Source organism: Siphateles boraxobius, unplaced genomic scaffold (assembly GCF_051911475.1).
Source record: "Siphateles boraxobius isolate OS27281-9 unplaced genomic scaffold, OSU_SipBor_1 29, whole genome shotgun sequence".
NCBI classification, from domain to species: domain Eukaryota; kingdom Metazoa; phylum Chordata; class Actinopteri; order Cypriniformes; family Leuciscidae; genus Siphateles; species Siphateles boraxobius.
The window spans coordinates 13,421,054-13,444,310 of record NW_027508908.1 but is presented as its reverse complement, the minus strand read 5'-3'; the positions used below and the strand labels follow the sequence as shown (position 1 = coordinate 13,444,310).

Below are 23,257 nucleotides of genomic sequence, written 5' to 3'. Positions count from 1 at the left end.
CCCCCGCCATTCAACCTGAGCTTAAGGTCTGTGTGGAGGACGTGAGCAGAGTCTTCAAAAAACAGAAGACTAGGAAAGCCTCAGGCCCAGACGGCATCTCATCTGCTTGTTTTAAAGCCTGCGCTGACCAACTGGCCCCGGTCTTCACGCAGATCTTCAATAGATCATTGGAGCAGTGTGAAGTTCCCTGCTGCTTCAAACGCTCCACTATCATTCCTGTCCCCAAAAAAACCAAAATCACTGGATTTAATGACTACAGACCTGTCGCTCTCACGCATGTGGTCATGAAGTCGTTTGAAAGACTGGTGCTGGCCCACCTGAAGGACATCACCGGACCACTGCTGGATCCCTTTCAGTTTTCTTACAGAGCAAACAGGTCTGTGGATGAAGCAGTCAACATGGGACTGCATTATATCCTGCAACATCTCGACAGACCAGGGACTTATGCAAGGATCCTCTTTGTGGACTTCAGTTCGGCCTTCAATACCATCATGCCTGGTCTTCTCACAGCTAAACTGACCCAGCTCTCCATGCCATCCTCGATCTGTCAGTGGATCACCAGCTTCCTGACGGACCAGCAGCTGCGAGTGAGACTGGGGAAACTCACATCCAAGACACTCACAATCAGCACTGGCGCCCCCCAAGGGTGCGTTATCTCCCCTCTGCTCTTCTCCCTGTACACTAATGACTGCACTTCTAAAGACCCCACTGTCAAGCTCCTGAAATTTGCAGACGACACCACTGTACTCGGTCTCATCCAAAACGGTGACGAGTCTGCTTACAGACTGGAGGTTGAACAGCTGGCTGTCTGAGCTGAACACGCTCAAAACAGTGGAGATGATCGTGGACTTCAGGAGGAACAGCCCAACACTCCCCCCACTCACCATCATGAACAGCACTGTGGAAGCAGTGGAGTCATTCAGGTTCCTGGGCACTATCATCTCTCAGGACCTGAAGTGGGACAATCACATTGACTCCACTGTGAAAAAGGCCCAGCAGAGACTGTACTTCCTTCGCCTGCTGAGGAAGTTCAACTTGCCACAGGAGCTGCTGATTCAGTTCTACTCAGCCGTCATTGAGTCTGTCTTATGCACTTCCATTACTGTCTGGTTTGGTTCAGCTACCAAATCAGACATCAGGAGACTACAACGGACAGTCCGGACTGCGGAGAGGATTATTGGTGCCCCCCTGGCATCCCTCCAGGACCTGTACTCTTCCAGAGTGAGGAAGATAGCAGGTAAAATCATCACAGACTCCAGTCACCCAGGACACCACCTGTTTGAACTGTTACCGTCAAGACGGCGACTCAGATCACTGGCCACAAGAACATCTCGGCACAGGAACAGTTTCTTCCCACAGGCCATCTCCCTTCTGAACAGTTAACATATCTTATATGCCTATAAGTGCAATACTCCCACTGTTTAGTGCAATATCTTAAAAATTCAGGTGATATTTATATTTATTCATACTATACAAAATACTTTAAATATGTTCATTATCTGTAAATGTTTATTCTGACAAAACCCAACTGTGACCATATATTTTTATAGTATTTTCATATTTTTTATAATTTTATTTGTAGAATTTGTATTACTATTTGTATTACTATTACTTGTTGTATCTGTATTTGTATATGTGCACTGGAAGCCTCAGTACCAAGGAAAATTCCTTGTGTGTGCAAGCACACTTGGCAATTAAGCTCTTTATGATTCTGATAAGTCAGAAAAGTGCTGTGCTGATGTCATCAATATCATACACCTTGAACTTTTTTGAGCTCACATGAGAAGTGGCATTTGACTGTGAGCAACATTGTAGTGAGGTTGTAGGCTAACAACGGAATTCTTTGTTTATACCCTGACCTCCATGCTATGAGTTAGCTGACAAATGTGGCCATGTAGGCTATGACATTTTGAGAGATATAACCACTGAGTTAGTGATGCTCAAACAAAATGTGTTACTTTCATCCACGGTCTCCCCTACAACAATATCCCGTACAAATGAGAAAAGTCCATTTTGATTTCATGCCGAGATCCAGAATAGGCTACTGAACGAATCTGATCTCTGACCCTTGTTCATCTCGGTCTCTTCAAAAACGATACGAATAGTTATGTGTGCGTGGCACAAGGCGAGAAGGGTTTGGCAATAGTTGTGCTTATAAACGCCTGCAACACTTGTGGAAGTCTCCGCCCCGCACTTCTCTATACAGGCTTTTTATTTCCTATCAATCATTCCGCGTGTCCGTGTGTGTTCATTCACACATCCGTGTGGTTAGACCTCATGTCATGGCAGCTTGGCGCGCGCACATGCACGCGCACACAGACACACACACACACATACACGCACTGTTTGCTTATTGTATGACTTTTTTCGTGACTGAATCATAGAGGATCGAGGGAGAGATAGAGAGAGAGAGAGAGAGAGAGAGAGAGAGAGAGAGAGAGAGAGAGAGAAAAGAGTGTGAGAGGAAGGGAGGGAGGAATTCCATGTGTCCATACAGGCTGCGGAGTGTTTATTTATTTGTGCTGGATCCCCCTTTTCTTTCTTTCTTTCTTATTATTTTTCAACTGATTTTTCCAAAATGAGGTTAAAGGTTGGATTCATCCTTCGAAGTTTGCTGGTCATCGGCACATTTTTGGGGCTGGTTTTGCTTTGGTCTTCCCTGACACCGAAGGAAGGCGACGATAACCCGTTCGCTGGCGTAATGGTAAAGTATCACCTTAATGGTCGTTAGTTATCTGGAGACGTGAGTGTTTTCGTTGTGTTTGCTGTTAATTTCACCATGTTTTAGTATTCTGGAGGGTCCGCTAGCATGATGATTAGCATGCTAACTGCTGCCGTTGTCATGGAGATGAGCAGCAAGAACTGACCGATTAATTGAATCAGTAACAGAACGGTTTTACTTATCTTGAAAAGCATATACATATGTATTTCCATTCAAATTAAACCCCAAACGCAGATATGGATGTCAGCTACTAGCATACAGAGCTAAATGTCGTTGTCAGTGTCTACATCCTCATAAGTAGCAGCAAATTCAGCGAAAACCCGAAAGGTCGTTTCTGTAGTTAACTTACTGGTTGCTTATTTGAGACACGCATAATTAATTTAAAATATCAGTTATTTAATATAAACATTTAATGTAAAATGTTTATTTTAGGTGATCAGTCTAGATGGGTTGCTGTATCAGTTACTGATTATGGACTAATGGGGTCTTCGAGATCGAATAGGGGGGTCGATATGCTTGAAGACTGCATTAAATGATCAGCTCGAGATTAATAAGTGTAACGTTAACGTTACATTGACACATATTTGCTTTCAGAAGAGATTGCACAGAAATGCAAGTGACACGTGGCACATTGACACCTTTCTGCAGACACCAGTCTGGTGTGGCTTGGCTTGTGTCTCTGTGATATTAAATTCTAGTGGATTTATTTGCACTACTTTTGTACGGAGCATAGCCTAAATTATTTGTACCGAGTTTCTTCTTTGTTTACTCATTTCACCTCAGGTTATCTTTTGCATAATTGGTGCTTATGTAAATGTTTACTTGAAAGTGCTTGTCTTTACATATGTAAACCTGTCATTTAAAATAATACTTAGGCTAATACTTTTATGGCCCATGTAGTATGATTAATGTAGCAAGAAAATGGAGCTCACATTTGAAAAGGGGGGTGGGGGTGGGGGGGGGGGGCGACTTAATGTTATTCGGAGGCTTAAACTGAAAATAGGCAATTTGGTTCAGTTTCTATTTAGATAGGCCTAGTCAAAAAGATTAAATTCTGATACCTTGTAAATCAGTGAGATTTTATGACAGTATAGCAATTAGCAAACTACAGTAAATGTCCATCTTGATATATTATTACTGTAAAGGGTTAGTTCACCCAAAAAAGAAAAGTATCCCATAATTTATTCACCCTCAAGCCATCCTAGCTGTCTATGATTTTCTTCTTTCAGCCAAACACAATCAAAGTTGTATTAAAAAATATCCTGGCTCTTTCAAGCTTTATAATGGGAGTAAATGGTACCAATTTTTTTGAAGCCCAAACTAAGTGCATCCATCCATCATAAAAGTAATCCAGGGGGTTAATGAAGGCCATTTGAAGTGAAGAGATGTGTTTTTGTAAGAAAATATTCATATTTATTACTTTTTTGATATGGTCGTATGCACGTTCACTAGAGAGTCGAGTTCCGGGAGAAAAGTGACCTCTGACCTGACGCATGATGTAGCCTATTGGCGAACACAGAAGCACACAGGATAGAGCAAAATAAAACACCGGTCACGAATGTTTTAGAAGAGAAATGTCGGAGGAGCTTGAGTTTGTTGCTCAGCTCTATTTCTTTGAACCGCGAGAGGCATCTACTCTCACCTAAGCTTTCGCTACGCCTATGTCATGTGCCAGAACTCGACTCTCTTGTGAACGCGCAGATGGCCGTTTTCTGTTATCATTGTGATTACAGTTTATAAAGTTATAATTAAGAATATCATATTTTTCTTACAAAAATGCATCGCTTAGCTTCAGAAGGCCTTTATTAACCCCCTGAAGCCGTATGGACTACTTTTATGATGGATGGATGTGTTTTTTTGGCTTAAAATTATACCACTAACATTATCTCCCATTATATAAGCTTTGATATTTTTTAATTTAACTCCAATTGTGTTTGGCTGAAAGAAAAAAATCATATACACCTTTGATGGCTTGAGTGGGAGTAAGTTATGTGATAATTTTCATTTTTGGGTGAACTAACTTTTTTTTTTGAACTAACAACATAAACGTTCTTGTTGTATTTACTTTATTGAAATCATTTAAGAATTGACAACAACAAGTGTGAAATTGTGTGTTGAGGCTATTCTATAAGCCTTGGTGTAGATGGCATGGTGTTCTCAACGCGTAGCAGAAATTCGGAGTCCAAACATTAGCTCTCTTTGGGTGGTATTCCAGTTTATTGTAAAAGTAAAAACCGCAACCTGAAGGTGAGCATTTCAAGGGATTTTTACTTGCTAAAGTAAAGTATGAACTATCAGCCAGAGGGCAGAAAGCATGTAGTAGATATGGCTTTATAGGGTTAACATCTAACAAAAAATGTGTCTCATTTCATAGGCAGGAAGAGATGCAGATAAACTTCTGCAGCCCATCCCTCCCGATAATGACCAGTTCAAGCCAGTTGTTCCTTGGCCCCACGTTGAAGGAGTTGAGGTCGATCTGGAGTCTATCCGCCAGAAAAATGGTGACAAGCCAAACCCTGAATTAAGAGCCCAGAACCAGCAGAATGTCATCCAGAAGCAATACGTCACCTTCAAGCCCCACACCAATGTTTTTAGCGAACCTGTGTTGAAGAAAGGGATTCTGGGCAACTTTGAGCTTAAAGAACCTGAGCCTCAGGGGTCCCTGGGCGGACCAGGAGAGGGGAGCAAACCGTTTGTGTTAGGACCTGAGTACAAAGATGCCGTTCAGGCCAGCATTAAGGAATTTGGATTTAATATGGTAGCCAGCGATATGATCTCCTTGGATCGAACTGTCGGCGACTTGCGGCATGAAGAGTGAGTATGAGGACACACGTCACTCTGATTTCAGAATTTATTTGTGTATGTGTAAGCGGAGAATGTGGGTGTGGTAGCAACCTCTGTTTTTTTGGCAATGTTTTGTTTGGTTTTAAATGGTGTTTTGCTACATTGGATATTAACCGATTCGTCCTCCTTTGTTTCAGTATGTATTCGACTACAGTATCTACAGTATTTATAAAATAATTTACATTTATTTTTAAGATGCTCAGACATCATATTATAGACAGTCAAGTTTGACATGTTGACTTTCTGAGTTATTTTTGTGATCACACCCAGAAAGATGAAAACGATAAGGACACACCTTTTCAAACAAGCTATTTCAGTGGCGTAGTAAAGGAAGAAAAACCTCCTTTTGAGCCACGTCATTTTCCATTTCTCCTTTACTCTGTTCACACACACACACATGTATCGGAATGTATCGTATACCCTTCTCACTAAATGGACCGTTAGTACTGGGTAGATAATGTGCTGCTCTCTATTACTAATGTTTCAGACATTAAATAGGATCGGCATTATGGCCATAATTCAGCCACCAAAATTTTGTTTAACCACGTCACAGCTGAATGATAAGCCGCAGTCTCTCTCCTCTCCAAGCTGGAAAGCTGGATTATCTGCCTGAGTCTGCTTTATGAGTTCATAGAGCTTCAGAAATGTCCTACCTGAGGCTTTAACAACCGCTTCAGCTTCATATTTGACCACTGTAGGTCATCCAGTTTGAACACAAACTAATTTTCTTTTTCGACAATATTATTAGCCTATATGGTTACATTTCACACTTGGTATACATTGTCATTGGGCAGTAGTTGATGGTATAAAAAGCATGCAGTGTTTTCACCATCAGCAGTTTAATCATTAGTGCATTTTATAGCGCTTTGGTCAGTGCTGCGTCTTTTATAGATACCCTGAATGGTGGCTTTTAAAGGGGTAGTTCGCCCAGGAAAGAAAATTCTGTCATCATTTACTCACTTAAGCCATTCCAAAACTGTATGACTGACTTTCTTCTGTATGATATATTTTGAGAGATGTTTGTATTTAAGTTTACAATGAAAGTCTAAACTGTTTTGTTACCAGCATTGTTTGGAATGGCATGAGGGTGAGTAAATTACAGTATTTTTTTACAGTATTTAACTTTACCATCTTATTATCTAAAAATATATATTTATACACGCATGTTCTCTCAAACTAGCTTCCTTCAGGAAAAACAAATTATTTTCTAGTAGAGAAACTGGATTGTGTCTGGATCCAAGTTAGGGCTGAAACAATAGACACCACTGTTCTTTGGTACAGGCAGGGTGCAAAGGTTTTCAACAGATTATGAACTTGCAGTATGGGACTAAATGTTACTGGGAAAAAGAATACTGCTTATCTTTGGTGGTATTATTATTAACATTGGTTAGTATATAATATATATGGCCCTTTTGAACTGATCAGTTGTGAGCCCCCAGGTGTGTGACGCAAGAGTGCAGCAGAGCTCAGATATATTTTTAAACTTTTACAGAGCTAATTATGATAATATAGATTGTAGCATAATTATGTTAAGGCATTTGTACTGGTTGTATTTCCTTTGGCAAACTAAATTGTTGGGGAGTGTATTCGGTGATACCAACTTTTGTCTAAAGATGTCAGTGTTTACACACTTTGTTTCTTAGTAGTGTGATGTTTTGCCTCATTTCATAATTTAGTCATGCATTCCTCATAAGTCAAACACACTGCAGCATGTTAGTCAAGTCAAGTAAGAATAGCTTTATCAATTTTGTAATTTTAAATCTTTGTTTGTTGGCACATACAATCTTTTTGAGCCAATAACTTATGGCAAAAGACAATGCTTATTGGCCAAGAATGCATTAAGTCCCAATTATTAGCAATTATCCTGAACTGTGACATGAAAGGAAGCAGACGAGGACACATAATCATCCATCTATTTCCTACTTTTTCTCCCAAATATTCTTGCCTATACTATATAACCTACACTTTGATAAGAAATTGTCAAATTTGTTACTTGCAAAACATGTTATTTCGTCAGAATTGCATTTGAATGGCCGTCAATGGAAAATGCTTTTTAATTTATGAGTAAAATAGTGGTGAATGGTTTACATTAAATTGTTTTGAATCTGTTTTGAAGACTACAACCACCACAAGGATCAGGGTTTACGTGCTCCACAATTCTGACAACCATTGTAGGTGTTCTAGAGTGATTCTTTTGGCTACTATTTTTAAAACTCACATTTTACATATAATTGTGTGTAATTTAGCCTATATTGTAGAACTAAACATAAAAGTCTCTTCAAGTGATCTTAGTAAGACCTTATTTTAGAGACAGAGAAAGCTGCAGATCGATATAATGGGCGTGTCGAAGTGAATTGCTATAACAGAAACTAACCCCTAACCCTACCCTACACCCTGACATACAGCTTTCGCTACCAAGGATAAAGACCTTTATCCAGACCCCTATACATTTCAGTACGGCAATGATGCAGTGGAAATTCTCACAGGAACTCATGATGAATTGGCCCTCTGAGTTGGCCTACAAATGGACGTCACAACCGAACAGCTCCATTACCTCAGAGATTCGGTGCTAAAATTAGCTAAAACATGTAACTAAATAAAATTCATGTAGTTTAGAAGAACAGTTAGTATTAGCACTCAGATGGTGACAACGTGTTTACAAGTAGTGCAACACACCTTGATCTCCAGCGAGATTGAATGCCATGGGAGTGAGTTGTTCTTCCAGTTGAGTGGCTTTACTGTGCTATGTAACACACAAGTTAGGTCTCTGCACACTTAAGAACATTGAAACCTTAGTCATGCTAAAAAGAGGTTAAACCACCTTAAGAAAGAAAGTATTGCTCTGGCAGTGTTTTGTGTTGCAGGCAGGAAACAATATTTTTTATGGTTTTTGGAGGGAACCTTAGTGTGTTTTAATCATTTGTATGCATAGGCAAATCTATGTCCTTTTTACTTAAGGCATCAAGAGTTTCCTCATCAATCTATTTTTTAAGCTGATCAAACTTTTACTTTAAAACTTTTGTTTGCACTATGTAAGAACTTGTACATATATTAAGCCTTAGTGCAAAGAACCCACCTGGAACCTACAAACAAAGACAAATAGTTTGTGCATGGATTTCCTTCAATATAATAACTCAAATAGGCTCCTTTCCCCCACCATTTCTATATTTTCATATATATTTAGGTGTCTGGAAGCTCAAACCTTCATAAAATAGCTTGGAGTTTGTACAATGCATCCTGTAGTCTAAACAGCATTCCCCTCCGTCCCCGTCCAACACACAACTGTATTATTTACTGCATGTGAATGTAACTGGATAAAGAAACTTTAATTTCGAGCTTAGAATGAGGAACTGTAACTGGGCATTGCTTTCCTCCTGTGCTGAGGAAACCTTGAGCAAAGTTGCTGTTTCCTGTCACACAAATGTATTTCACTGGATAGAGGTGCATGCTATTGTGTAAGAATCTACTGCTAACACATGATAAGCTGTGTATTCACGTGCAAACTCATGAACAGTAATACAGACCAGACACGCACATGTAACATCAACGCTCACTTCCAGTACAGAGTGTGTTTTATAGCTGTTTATATTGTCTGCAGGTGTAAATACTGGCACTATGATGAAAACCTCCTCACCTCCAGCGTGATCATTGTCTTCCATAATGAGGGCTGGTCAACCCTGATGAGGACGGTGCACAGCGTCATCAAAAGAACCCCAAGAAGATACCTGGCTGAGATAGTCATGATTGATGACTTCAGTAACAAAGGTAGTGTGAGCATCGTTTTCATTTCTTCGTCAAATACTCTAAATAGCATATGTGTATAACACTCTAAATGGCTACATGTCTGTGGTCTGCTTCTTTAAACTCAGCACATTGCTTGTGCAAAAAAAAAAAAAAAAGCATCAGGTCTGACAACTAAAGTCATATTTACACCACAAACATGGCAAAGAAAAAGTGCACTGATGCTGGCAGTTTTTTTATTAACAATCACAAAGGAACTATATCTATATCTTAATGACATTTTACAGAATTGTGACAGTAGCTCTCGGCTGTTTTCAAATCAATGTAGATGTAGTAAATGGAAGTAGTGTCGCTGGTTTTTATATCCCTTGCACATTTTATTGTTGCAACAACCAAGCAAACAGAGGCAATAATCAAACACACTTTCCGGTCCTCCTCAAATACCAATAAGTCTGAATCATTTTATTATTGGTTATTGCATCCCGTTTGGTAATTTAGAAGAACTTTTTTAAAAAAAGATTCACCAATTCATTTAAGTAAAGCGTTCATTACGGTTTTCTACTTATAACTTACTTTCTAGTTTTAGTGTTTTTAGTGTGAATTAATCTGTAAATTAAAATAAGAAATTAGAAAAAATAATATCATCTGATGCTGATTCCCATTGACTAAAGGTAGGGAAACACCAAACTGACCCCAAAGAACTAGCGCTGATTAAAGCCGACTGTGTTGAGTGCCGAGTTCGAACACTCAGGAGGACATGAACCATTGCACACGTTACGAGTCAGTTAACCTAATAATCGCCTCAAAGTAGCTGGTACACGGCATGACTCACTGCACGGGAAGTGCTCGTAACGTACTTGTCTCGTCTCGTAATTCCTCTCATAAAATGCGAGCCACGATCATATGAGCATCAGCGATTTACGTGCAATTTCTCCCGAAAGAAGAAAAAAATTCGCCTGCGAGGTTGTATGACAGCTAAAATTACACCGTGTGCTTCAGTCGCGAGAACTGAAGTAGCAACCGATTTGTTTGTTCCATATTGTGCTGAGTGAAATGGATTATCAAAAAAAAATAAAAATAAGTAGGGCAGGCCAGGGACTTGTTTTTATCAGTCTGTTGTTGATTGGATGGAGGTAGATTGCCTGAATGTGAGCTTGCAGTTGATGGTAAGAGTCTGGCCAAACATCCTTTCAAGGAAACCCATTCACTTGGCAGCGATATTTGCAACTCCTTTTGGCAACTATTTTGGGCATCCAAGATTAAGTACTATCTACTTGAATGGGGGAATCCTGAAATCTCAAAAACTGCTTGCCACACTCACATTTAAATAACATCTCAAATCAGCAACAAGATCTGGGATGAACTGTCCCATAAATGTTGTTTTTTATGGTTGAATATGAGCAAACCTAAGATCTTGTCTCAGGAAACTGACTGTTTCAATTGCAACCAGAGCCCCTAAAAGCGGCTGCAGTGATGTGAAGACTTAACCAAGGAAGCATTACGAGGTCATATATGTATGAGTGTGTGTGTGTGTGTATGTATATATATATATATATGTGTATATATATATATATATATATATATATATATATATATATATATATATATATATATATAATATGTATGCACAGATTAATTGTTCACAGTAAGATTAATAACATGCATTTAGAAAATAGATAGTAAATCATTTTAATATCACTTGATTTAAATACAGAAGCTGTAGTGCACCAGTTTTTTTGTTTTGTTTTTTGCTTTCTTGTCTTCTAAATGCTCTGGGATTTGCATGTTCCGGCTGTTTTGGGTTGTGACTGTCTTTCAGCTGTTACTGGTTTTTAAGGTTTAAGGAAGTGATGAATGGCTTTAGTTTTTTTGATATCTCTCTCCTGAGAGTCTATTCTGCACTCATAAGTGAAAGAGACATATCTTTGCCTCAACCTGTAGGCGGTCTGCCTGAAGACTAATGTTTAGCGCTTGTTCATTAATATGGGGCAGGCAGAATGTTACTGAATGGAGATCATTACTCTTTAAGAGATCGCTCACAGGGGAACTATGAATGAATGCAGTGCTGCAGAATTAGCCGATAAGAATCGATAAAGGGCGTATAGCTCAGAATGTTTTATGCGCTTTGTAGTAAAGGTCAGTAAAACTTTGTTCATGCTGCACACAGTTTCGATTTGTTTTTCAAATGCAATCTTTTGGGCTGACTGTCTGCACTGTTATTTTTGCAAGTGGTCAAATCGGATCCGCTTGCTCAGACATAATCGATGTCTGGTATATATCTACACTGGCTGCTGTAGTAATGATGTAGGTTTGAACAATATGCCAATAACCTTCTTTTACAACTGAGTTAGTAGCAAGGTATAATTACTAAGTGCAGGCAGAAAGCTGGAAATGTTGGTATTTGCTCATGTTATGTCCCCATGGAGCTCATGAGGTAATTTGTTCAAAAAAATTAGATGACATTTTTGTGTCTGTCAATGTAGACAAAGCCTGAAAGTGTTTGTATGTGTTCTCTGTTTAGCTCATCTTAAAGAGAGGCTGGAAGAGTATATAAAACAATGGAATGGGTTGGTCAAACTGTTTCGCAATGAGAAGAGAGAGGGTCTGATCCAGGCCAGGAGCATAGGAGCCCGCAAAGCCACTCTGGGACAGGTATGGGGCCCCATTATTAACATGCTGTTTAATGGTACTACATAAATGTATCTGTCTCACGCTGTGGTTCTGTCCTCAGGTGCTGATCTACCTGGATGCTCATTGTGAAGTTGGGATAAACTGGTACGCCCCACTGGTGGCCCCTATTTCAAAAGACAGGTATGACTTAAGCTCTAGGCCGCTTTTGTGCTCACTAAAAAAGAGACTTTGAAGATACATTTATCTTTTTAAATATTTTAAAATGGTTTAATAGGCATGTGTTGGCTTTCTAGAAATGTTCTCTTCCTATTCATGTTGGTTTCATATTTAAAAAACACACAATAAAACTTGTTTTAAAAGATAAGTTTAAATGTAATGAATTTAAAAAGGTCATGTGGTATAACCTAAAAGTAAAACGTAGCATTTACCTTGCACCTCAAAAACCTGTGTGTGCACATCTTAATAAGAGCTGGAACGGCGTGTCAATTTGATCTATTATGTAGATTATGCTCTGTTTATGTTCATTCCTAATCCACTGTCGTGTTTCATTCTAAACAAGAATAGGTACTAATGGCTGGTATGGCAGCGCCGCTTAATACGAGCCTACACATTTTCAGGACTCTCAACCACATTCAGCGACAGTATGTGGTGGCTTTGTCGAGAATGCGGTTTTGAGTCCTGAAAATGTGCAGGTGTCCAGTTTGTTTATAGAATAGGGTTGTCACACTCGTAAAAAAACAAAACACTGTATGAACTCAACTAAGCTGCGCTGCCTTGATAGCCATTAGTATCTGCTCTAGAGTTTAGTTTTGTGTGAAAAATGACAGCGAAATAGGGATGAACATAAGCAGTACATAATCGACATAATCGATAACGTCTACATCTTCCATCCCTAATTTCAGTCATTGTTTTGAAAATAAATTTTAAAAGATATTTTAGGCGAACACATTTTTTTTGTATAAATATCATCAATTAATAAATAATCGTTAACTCTTTTTTTTTTTAACACCCAGTCTGAACTAATCTTGCCTTGTCATAAAAATGTAAAATTATTTAAAAGACTTTAAAGAAGGGCTGCAGTCCCCTCTATGATATAAATTTTTTTTTTCATATTGGTTCGACCACATGACTTTGGTTTTGTGGACAAGTTATATATATATATATATATATATATATATATATATATATATATATATATATATTTTTTTTTTTTTTTTTTTTTTTTTTTTACATTTTATTTCTAGTACACCACACAGGTGTGGTATTTTTTTTAATTTTTTTTATCTTTACCTAAATGTATTGTTAATACTGTGTTGTGTTAATGTTGCAGAACGGTCTGCACAGTACCGTTGATAGATTACATAGACGGCAATGATTATACCATAGAGCCACAGCAGGGCGGGGACGAGAACGGCCTGGCGCGAGGCGCCTGGGACTGGAGCCTCCTGTGGAAAAGGGTCCCTCTTAGCAGCAGGGAGAAGGCTAAGAGAAAGCATAAGACAGAGCCTTATCGGTAAACTTCCACCCTCCTATAAGCATGATCATTAAATCCATTCTGTCTCTCTCTCTTGTTTTGTCTCCCCCACCCCCTTGTGTGTGTGTGTGTGTGTGTGTGTGTGTGTGTGTGTGTGTGTGTGTGTGTGTGTGTGTGTGTGTGTGTGTGTGTGTGTGTGTGTGTGTGTGTGTGTGTGTGTGTGTGTGTGTGTGTGTGTTTGCTTGCATGGACGTCCCCCTTGTCTCTCCTCCATCCTCTGTGGCTATGTTCAGAACGGTGTGCACGGTGCCTCTCATAGATTCTATTAACGGAAAGACTTATATCATCGAGCCCCAGGGGGGCGGGGACGAGGATGGCTTTGCCAGAGGAGCATGGGACTGGAGCATGCTTTGGAAACGCGTGCCGCTGGGCGGCAAGGAGAAGCAGAAGAGACTAACTAGAACTGAGCCTTATCGGTAATTTAGAGCGATAATCTTGAGCTGATTAGGGCTGACCACAACCCGCCTAAGTGGAGAGACTTTGTCTCTCTCTCTTGTAAAGATTGGTGGTGTTCTGCTTGTCTCTGCTTCTTTAACAGTTCAGCTCTTTTGATGCTCATGCTGCATACTAACTGCTATAAAGGGGTCATAAAACAATGAAGTGATTTTAATAAAATACTTCATATATTATGACTCCACTATGGCTGTTCTGGTTGAGTCGCTCAACTACTAGAATTAGAAACTAACTACTCACAGACCTTGTTTCTGCTTCTCTTTGCATGTAGTCTCAATTCTCTCTTGTCTACCAACTAATCTCTTCTGTGGTAGTGACTTGGCATAAGTCTACAACCCAAGCGTACATATACGTGTACCAAACAAGGGAAAGTGTATGCTGTTGCTGCTTGAATTTTAACTAGAGCTTCATCTTTACATTATGCTATTTTCTGTGCATTCTTCTGAAATAAATTCTCTATGATGTTTGGTTTTATGGGCAATATAACGTAAAAGGAGACACCAGAATTTTGCAGAATTATGTAGGCACTGAGACAGAACATGGATATATATTTTTTAAAGGGACATTCTTAATAGTATAATGAAACGTCCTGATTGGCTGTCAGCATTTTGGATTGTCACCTGATTGGTTGTTGCTTTCCTGTAGCTCAAACAGTAGAGCGTCTTAGGTCATGAGTTCGATTCCCAGGAAAAGCAAATGTGTACCTTGAAATGCAATGTAAGTCACTTTGGATAAAAGGGTCTGCCAAATGTGTAAATGTAAATTTTACTGCTTTTTTTTGGTGTCTCTTCGGTTTTGTTCACGCTGCAGGGGAAATCTTTTTTTTTATTTTTTCATAAATTCCTTTTTATTTTTTTTCTTTCTCAAAGAGGAGTAAATTAATTGTAGTCAACAGCCGTGTTTTGCATATTTTGCAGTTTGTTGTCACTGTTTTTCATTAATTCAGAATACAAAAAACTAAATTGATTTCAGATTTTTACTGCCTGTCGAACAAGGCCTTGTCTCTTAATGTTGTAAAATAGCGTATTTTATGTGTGTGAAATGTAAGGGGTGAGCATTCCTGATGAGTGAATTTGTGTGTCAGGTCTCCTGCCATGGCTGGAGGACTCTTCGCAATAGAAAGAGAATTCTTTTTCGAGCTGGGCCTCTATGATCCAGGCCTTCAGATCTGGGGAGGAGAAAACTTTGAGATCTCCTACAAGGTAAACTTAGAAATTGGTAGTGTTCTCAATTGAAAGTTTTACTTAATTAGTAAAGTTGCATAAAGGTTAATTCTGTGTTCCTAAGTTTGTTTTAAAGTTAGAGTAGGTAGTTTTCGGAGAGGCTAGCAATAGCGAGCTAGCTTTGAAAGCATGAGATCCCACCCTCCCTTCAGAGTGTCTACAAAGCCACACCTCCTCTAAAACACATGAACGCATACAGCAAGAAGCAAACAAAAGCGCCAAGAGAGATGGCGTTGAACCACCTCATGTCTCAAAGCGCATTAACATCACAATAATAATGAACATAAAAAAAACCCTTAAAGATCACCTATATCACGCGACCGCTGCAGGTTAATTTCGCTGTTGTTAGTGTTGCCATTGAAACATATAAATTCAAGAACCACTCCAACTATAACGTCACGGGTTTCAATCTCATCCAAATAACAGTAGTTATGAAACGTGCTGATGTTGTGTGTCGTCTGCACGAGCAGGGTGTGCGGAGGTATGCAAATATATACTAACACGCAGGTAGGACATCCTAGCATTGCATTCGGACCGAATAAACAAACATTGTATGGTCCAACACCATCCACAGACAAGATATATATAAGTCTATTTACACCACTTAACTTAGTGATTGCTATCTGGATGCGAAGAGACTTTTAACCAGCATAACAAAAAAAAATTCTGGAACAAAAATCCTACCCTGCCTTTAAAATCAGCATGAAACGGAAGTTGTGATAGTCTTTTCTTCCCTATTGTGATGCATTTGGGTAAGTGAAACAAAATGTTGGGTGGGACTTGATTTTGTTCAACTGGAATTGATTGGATGGTTGGATCACTGTGATCTCATGCGGGTGACAGGAAGATATGATGTTACAAGAGAAAAGGTTATAAGTTATTTTGATTAAAGATTACAAACGCACTTCAATTTATAGAAAAAATGATGTGCACAAATAGTTTATAACTACTGCGATATTCCATAAAATATTTTTAAATGCGGGATTGATTTGATTTAGTTTGTTTATCGTTTTGAATGACATGAAAGTGCCCAATCAGAATCCGTATTCGAAACAGTCGGTTATTTCTGAATAATGATCTTTGTCCAGTGTAACACTTTATAACTGACTGCACATACAGGTTTCTTTTGTAGCCGTGCTTGTGTTCTGTCTTTTCAGCTGGCTCTACCAGCAGAATAATAAAAAAGAATTCTACTCAAATCAACACTTAATGCCCATGTTTTTAAGTAACAAAAGTGAGGAATAATAATGTGCAGTCGTTATCACAAAATAAACTTCTTCAGGGCGATATTTCTCCTACATTAATTGCACAGAGCAACATAGTTAGCCAACTTGAGCAGTTTGTTTGTACGTGGACACTTTCTGAATCCCTGCCATGTGTGTGTCCTGTGTAGATATGGCAATGTGGTGGGCAGCTTCTTTTCGTGCCATGTTCACGGGTGGGGCACATCTACCGTCTGCAGGGCTGGCAAGGAAACCCACCTCCTGCTCATGTAGGCTCATCCCCCACACTTAAGGTCAGTTTTACTCTTTTTATTCCATAATCAGACCTTTCTGAATCTGAAAACAAAACTGGGTCAAAGCTGTACTTTACTGATACACTTTAATCCAGTCTGTAACCTCCCTTCTCCTTATTGGCTGCATGTAGAACTATGTGCGGGTGGTGGAGGTGTGGTGGGATGAGTATAAGGACTATTTCTACGCCAGTCGGCCTGAGACTCTGACGCTGGCCTACGGGGACATCAGCAGCTTGAAAAAGTTCAGAGAGGAACATCGCTGCAAGAGCTTCAAGTGGTTCATGGAGGAGATTGCCTATGACATCCCTCTACATTACCCGCTTCCTCCAAAGAATGTCGAATGGGGAGAGGTGCATATATGTAGTTGTTCAAGAAATGGGAGAAAATGATTAAAGTGATAGTGAATGTTTTTTCATTATTCAGTCGCTTTTTCTTTCGATAGATCCGTGGGTATGAGACCAGCTACTGCATTGACAGCATGGGCCACACCAATGGTGGCAATGTCGAGATTGGGCCTTGTCACAGAATGGGTGGAAATCAGGTATTGGGAAATGTTTTAGCAGCAGTACTTGGACCGTTTTTAGAATACGCTTTTATCTCATTTCAATTTGGCATTTTTTCAGCTCTTCAGAATTAATGAAGCAAACCAACTCATGCAGTACGACCAGTGCCTGACAAAAGGAGGAGATGGATCTGCCGTCATCATAACACACTGCAACTTGAACGAGAACACTGAGTGGAAATATTTTAAGGTATGTCACAACAGGTATCGAGCCTCTTTAGTAATGCAGCCTGAGCCCCTAATCAACAAAACCACAATTTTTACCACATGTTGATTGCATCAAAACATTTTGGAATAATTGTTTTGAGTAAGTTAAATAATGCCCTATACACAAATTAAACTGTAGATGACACTTAACAATAAAGTTCAACACTAGTGTATGTAATCGCTAGCAAGAGATAACAATGAAAAAAACTTTTACATTTATTAAACATGGTTAATGTTAAAAATGTATTAGTATCTGTAGAAATTAGCGTTTCAAGTCTCTTATGTTCACCAAAGCTGCATATTTGATGAAAACGATAATATTGTGAAATATTACAATTTAAAATAACTGTTTTCGAATTTAATATATTTTTAAATGTCATTTATTTCTGTGATGACAAAGTGGAATTTTCAGTATTATTACTCAAGTCTTCAGCGTCACATGATCCTTCAGAAATATTAATGCGCTGATTTTGTGCTTTTCTTGTTATCAATGTTGAAAACGGCTTTTTTTCAGGATTCATTGATGAATGTCGCTTATTTGAAATATCGTTTCTTGTAACCGTGTAAAAGTCCCTTTTGATCATTTTAATGCATAGTAAAACATAAAACGGTTTTAATATTTTATACATGAATACTTTAATAATGCTGTAAAAATAGTTTTTAAGTTCATGATATCTAATTCATTAACTTTATTGTAAAGTTTTAGCAAGTTTGATTCCGTACCATTCTGTATCGATTCTTCAGTGAACTTTTCCAACGCTTCTGATTTCTCGTAGGATCTGCATCGATTCACACATATACCTACAGGGAAATGTTTGGATCGTTCTGATGTATTGCACAAGGTTTATATCACTGAGTGTGACAACAGTAAGAGCTCGCAGAAGTGGGAGATGAACAACATTGTGGCAGTTTGAGAGCTGGCTTTACTGTCTCAAATGTGCTTCAAGGAAAACCACTGACTACAGAAACATGTTTTACCAGTATACATGTGACTAATGAAGTTTTAGTCTTCACCACAATAACTCTGATCATATTCGGTTTTTTCTCTCCATTGAAGACAATGTTTACATCCGGTTCATCCCCAGTGTCCATTGCATGGGTTTTTCTTTGGAATCTGTGGATTGAAGGGGTCTACCTAAAAGAATGTTTTTATCTTTTGTAGAATGTGCACAATCTCTGCTGAGATAAATTATCTAATACCACTTCTGTTGCTGCTCCATTATAAAGTAAAGATTGTCCATCAAGTACTGGGATGCATATATTTTTTTAACACTGGAACTTTGTTTGAGATGTCAACCTGCCACTTGAACTTTTTTTTGTCTTTGGCACAATGGCACATTGTTTGCCACATTCTATGGGTAAAAATGGGAGTGGAAAGACAAGGGAAATTAGACAAGGGGTCAACAATGAAAAAAAAAGGGATACATTTATTTTTGTCTACTGCATAAATGTTTGGTTGGTTGAGGGAACATTTGTTTACTTGTTTGTGAAAATCATTGATTGATTATACTATTCATGGCCAAAAATCACAAGCAAGTGGAGCAATGTTATGTTTCAAGGGTGGGAATGATTGCAATGTGTACATTTTTTTTGTTTGTTTTGTACAATGTAAATATGATTATTTCTAAATTAACATTTTGAGATATGGTGGGGTTCCGAATGAAGGTGTAAATATCTAACTTATGATGGCTGTTTTCAAGAAAATAAATGGAACATTTTTACCAGTCTGTTGCTGTATTAAAGTTTTGTTTTTAGCAGGTTATAAGCACTGATATTTTAACCATTTAGACGATGAAAGGAATTAAGTTGCCAATATTTGTTGGTTTCCAAAAAGAAAACAGCTGCATAAATCACATTTTCTGTATCAAAAAAAATAGTAACATATTTACCTAATACAAAATTGAACCATGAAAAGTTATGTACTGTAGTAATAAAAAAAAAACGGCACATGGTTTCTGTATTTAGATACATTACAAATTTTGGTAACACTATTTGCAAATCTAAAATTTAAAACATTCAACAAGTTATTAGTTGATAAATTGTTTTCTAAGTTTGTGAATTTTAAGCACCTCCCTTTAATGTAGAAGTTATAGGCTTTTTTTACAGTGTTCTTGGAAAGTGCCTGCTAATGTGGAAGTGATCCCAATATTCTGTTCATATGCTAATTAGGTTGTTCAAGGCAGTAGACTGAGCTTTTGGATGCAGATGAGCAGATGTCAAATGTATGATGAATCTATTGTCACTACACGGAACAACAATACACCCAACCTATATATCGGACCATGTGTCTCATGACCAAACAGAAGGACATCTCAGCCCAAACATAAATCATTAATGCACTTAACCATAACTCTGGTTACAGATAAAGTTACATGTGCATTTTTGCCTCTTATGTTTCAGATCAAGTTATTCACAGATGAGATTAACATTTCCTTCAGGGGAGTTAACCTGATAACCCTAAATTGAAAGGGATATTCACCCAAAAATGTAAATTGTCATTACTTGCTCACCCTCTCATGTTGTTTGTTCCAAATCTGTAGAAGTTTCTTCTGTTGAACACAAAATATGTATTTTTAAGAGTGCCGTTATGCAAACAGTTGACAGTAGCCATTGCCTTCCATATTAATTTCTCCCTATAATGGGGTCCATCAACTGTCTGGTCACCAACATTCTTCAAAATATATTTAGTGTTCAACAGAAGAAACTCACAGGTTTGGAATATGATGGAGTAAATTACAAATTTGTATTTGTGGGTGAACCATCCCTTTTAGTCAGTAACAATTACACTAGTTATGGTCTCACATTTGCATTATGGCCAGTCCACAAGAAACAGAGCCTAATTTAAAACACCAAAAATTGAATTGCCTGCTTATTAATATAAAATAGTGCCAATAGACTGTAATACAGCCAAAGCAGAACTGAGTTTCAATTTAAACTAAAATACTTTAATATAATTTGCTTGGGCAATGATTATATTAGTTTGTATACCTCAATATTTAATCAGCAGTTGTTGCAATGAATAAATGCGGTCTGACAATATGCAATATGAACAAATTCTGCAAAAATCTTTAATAAGTCAAATAAGGTCAAAATTGCACACAGTGGAAAGGGAAACTGGTCATAATATACAAAAATTTAATAACAAAAAATTTCAGTCTACACAACTTTTAAAGCTCATTTTAAAAATTGAGACACTACACAAATTGTTCCTCATTTGTCTTAAAATGGCAGTAGAAATAATATGAAACAGGGAAAGAAAAGCAACCACAGCTATCAAGACAAAAAGCAGTGCTTAAAAAAAAAGCTGTTACATTTACAAAACAGCACATGACCTCAATATGTATTCAATTATACACATTTCTGTACATGTCTTGACAAATTTAAATGCATTCACATTGTTTTGCAAACAACTCAGCTCAAGTTTTCCTGATAGTTTAATCATCATCATCCTCATCCTCCTCGTCCTCTTCTTCCTCATCCTCCTCCTCTTCATCATCATCATCATCATCAGCTTCCACCTTTTTCCCTGCTGGCCGGCCAGGTCCACCCTTCTTGCCACCCTCTGCTTTTGCTCCTTTGGCGCGATATGCAGCAACGTCCTGGTACACAATTACTTAGTTAACACGTGCAAAATGCCATCAAAAGTACCTGAATTGGGCCAACCGTTACCTTTTCATACTTCTCCTTGAGCTTCATGGCCTTCTGCTCATATGGAGACTTTTCCTTTGGTGAAAGCTTGGACCACATTTCCCCAAGTTTCTTTGCAATGTCACCAATAGAGATGCCAGGGTTGTCACCCTTCACCTTCGGGCGATGGTCAGCGCAGAAGACAAAGAAAGCCGATCTGATAGTACAGAAGAAAAATTAGACTTGAAAAATTAGACTTAAAATATTCAAATAAATAAAAATCCCAGGGGTCTATTTGTGTACTACATACGGTGGTCTCTTAGGAGCATTTGGGTCTTTCTTCTGCTTTTTCCCTCCTTTTGCACCTTTAGGGGGCACATAAGTTTTCATCTCCCGTTCATAGCGGACCTTGTCGGTTTTGGCCATTTCTTCAAATTTGCCCTTCTCCTTAGAGGACATGGTCTGAAAAACATGAGACTATGATTAGATTGTGCCAGGCAGGCGCAGTGTATGTCTCTTTATCCTCCCGCCCTACATTTGCCTCAGTCACTTGAGTAACAGATGCATAGTGTAATTCTGCCCCACCCCCCCCCCGGAAAAACATTGAAACAGCCCTTCTGTTCAGCTCACCTTCCATCTTTCAGAGCACTTCTTAGAGAACTCTGAAAAGTTCACCGAGGTCCCTGGATTTTTCTTTTTATGTTCCTCCCGGCATGTTTGCACAAAGAAGGCGTAAGAGGACGTCTTTCCCCTGGGCTTAGTAGGATCCTTACCCATGGCTGTAATGTGCTAAAAGTGAGAAGACAAAAACCTCTTTAAAAAATAACCATTAGAAACAGCAGCATGAGTAGTTTAGTCAAAACCTGTGTTATGTTGTTGCTTTGTTAGCTAGTAAAGCGACGAGGAAATGATCGCGCACTAAACGCTAGTTAATCCGATCAAGTTCCTGCTTCGTTTCCACCAGATCACTCAACTAGAACAATAAGCGTACCTCCATTTTGTTTTCCCGCCTAAACTGCAGGAAATATGCACTATAATGTATGAAGGCTATTAGTTTCAGGCTCTAATCTTTGAGAGTACATAAAGTAAGTTTGTACGGCACACAACTTTAGAGCACTTTTAGCCGCTTCGGTCTCCGGACGCGAGCGCTGCTCTCTCCATTACGACCTCAAACTCAAGCCAGTCATGGCTGCTTACGCTCTTAACTTCACAAGATCACTAAGCAGGCAAAATCCTTTAACGTTACATATAGTTGCTCACGTAATGAAAAGCTAACGTTACAGCTGAGATAACACTTTTGTAAATAACACTTTTCTTGGTTTCAACTGTAGTAGCAGTAAAAAATATTATAAGCCTCATACAAAATTCTAACGCGACCGTGTAACGTTATCTTTCTTAGACCTATTCGCGAAAGCTCAGTTTAAAAGATTTATCGGGTGCATTAAGACATGCAGCTTACCTCTAATCAGCCTCGACTATTCAACACGTACTCTGGTTGTAAACTGTTTTGTCGCTGTGTGCTGCAGGGCGCACAAACTTGATTAAATGCCCGTAGACTCCACCCTCAGAGCTCTCGTCTGATTGGTTTGGACACGTTCGAATTTGAATCAGCAAACGTTCTAGACGCGGTATTGAATTCTTATTGGCTGTCTATGACCGCAGTCAAGTTTCTTCGTGCAAAATAGATCCAGATGACGACGCAACTGATCTCGCCAACTATTGGTTGAAGTGGGGATTTAAAATAATGAGCGGGTAAGTCTTTTAATCAAGGAAAAGCGCCCCAGTTTCGTTCTTCTATCCAAATGATTTTATGTAACAAATATTAATACGTTGCAAATTCTGAGTGAAATTGTTTGAGGGAGGATCACTATGCTAAACGGAATCAGGGTTCGAAGGCTTTATGTTTTAAAGTTGTAATTGACACAAACAACGACGCGCCATATGGACAAAAGCTGACGTCTGAGTCGATGCGGCTTGAAGGCACGACTTGGGTCTCTGCTGCTCACTCACCTTCTAGCCTAGGTTAAAACCAACATCTACCCTTTTGTCTGTTAAATGGTGATAGATGATTTAGTTTTATCTTTTCTCTGTAAGTATATGTTTTGTGTTACTATAATTTTTTTCCCATTTAAAAAAAAACAACAAAACACTGCCCCATGTTTCCAACGAATTTTTTTTTTTACTAAATGTGTCAAGA

General features: G+C 38.6%; 2 protein-coding genes across 3 annotated transcripts; one reads left to right on the top strand and one right to left on the bottom strand.

Moving 5' to 3' along the window:
* The first annotated feature begins 2,190 nt into the window (after positions 1–2,190).
* On the top strand, positions 2,191–19,160 carry galnt7 (UDP-N-acetyl-alpha-D-galactosamine: polypeptide N-acetylgalactosaminyltransferase 7). Of its 2 annotated transcripts, none has more exons than XM_077246664.1 (12): positions 2,191–2,704; positions 5,097–5,536; positions 9,165–9,331; positions 11,829–11,959; positions 12,039–12,118; positions 13,706–13,888; positions 15,010–15,127; positions 16,542–16,664; positions 16,796–17,014; positions 17,107–17,205; positions 17,288–17,416; positions 18,210–19,160. In XM_077246664.1, exons 1-12 carry the CDS (start codon positions 2,579–2,581, stop codon positions 18,345–18,347), a joined length of 1,953 nt encoding a protein of 650 aa, XP_077102779.1. In that variant the 5' UTR covers positions 2,191–2,578; the 3' UTR covers positions 18,348–19,160. The 2 variants fall into 2 exon arrangements, with proteins under 2 accessions (XP_077102779.1, XP_077102781.1); XM_077246666.1 differs by lacking the exon at positions 13,706–13,888 and adding an exon at positions 13,269–13,451 and having other exon boundaries at positions 2,233–2,704.
* Positions 19,161–20,474: 1,314 nt separating this feature from the next.
* Positions 20,475–22,665, bottom strand: hmgb2a (high mobility group box 2a). The gene is made up of 5 exons (XM_077246685.1): positions 22,520–22,665; positions 21,691–21,849; positions 21,371–21,522; positions 21,103–21,277; positions 20,475–21,032 (listed from the first exon to the last, which is right to left on the bottom strand). The coding sequence occupies exons 2-5, from the start codon at positions 21,835–21,837 to the stop codon at positions 20,868–20,870; spliced, it is 639 nt and encodes a 212-aa protein (XP_077102800.1). The 5' UTR covers positions 21,838–21,849; positions 22,520–22,665; the 3' UTR covers positions 20,475–20,867.
* Between the last annotated feature and the right edge of the window lie 592 nt (positions 22,666–23,257).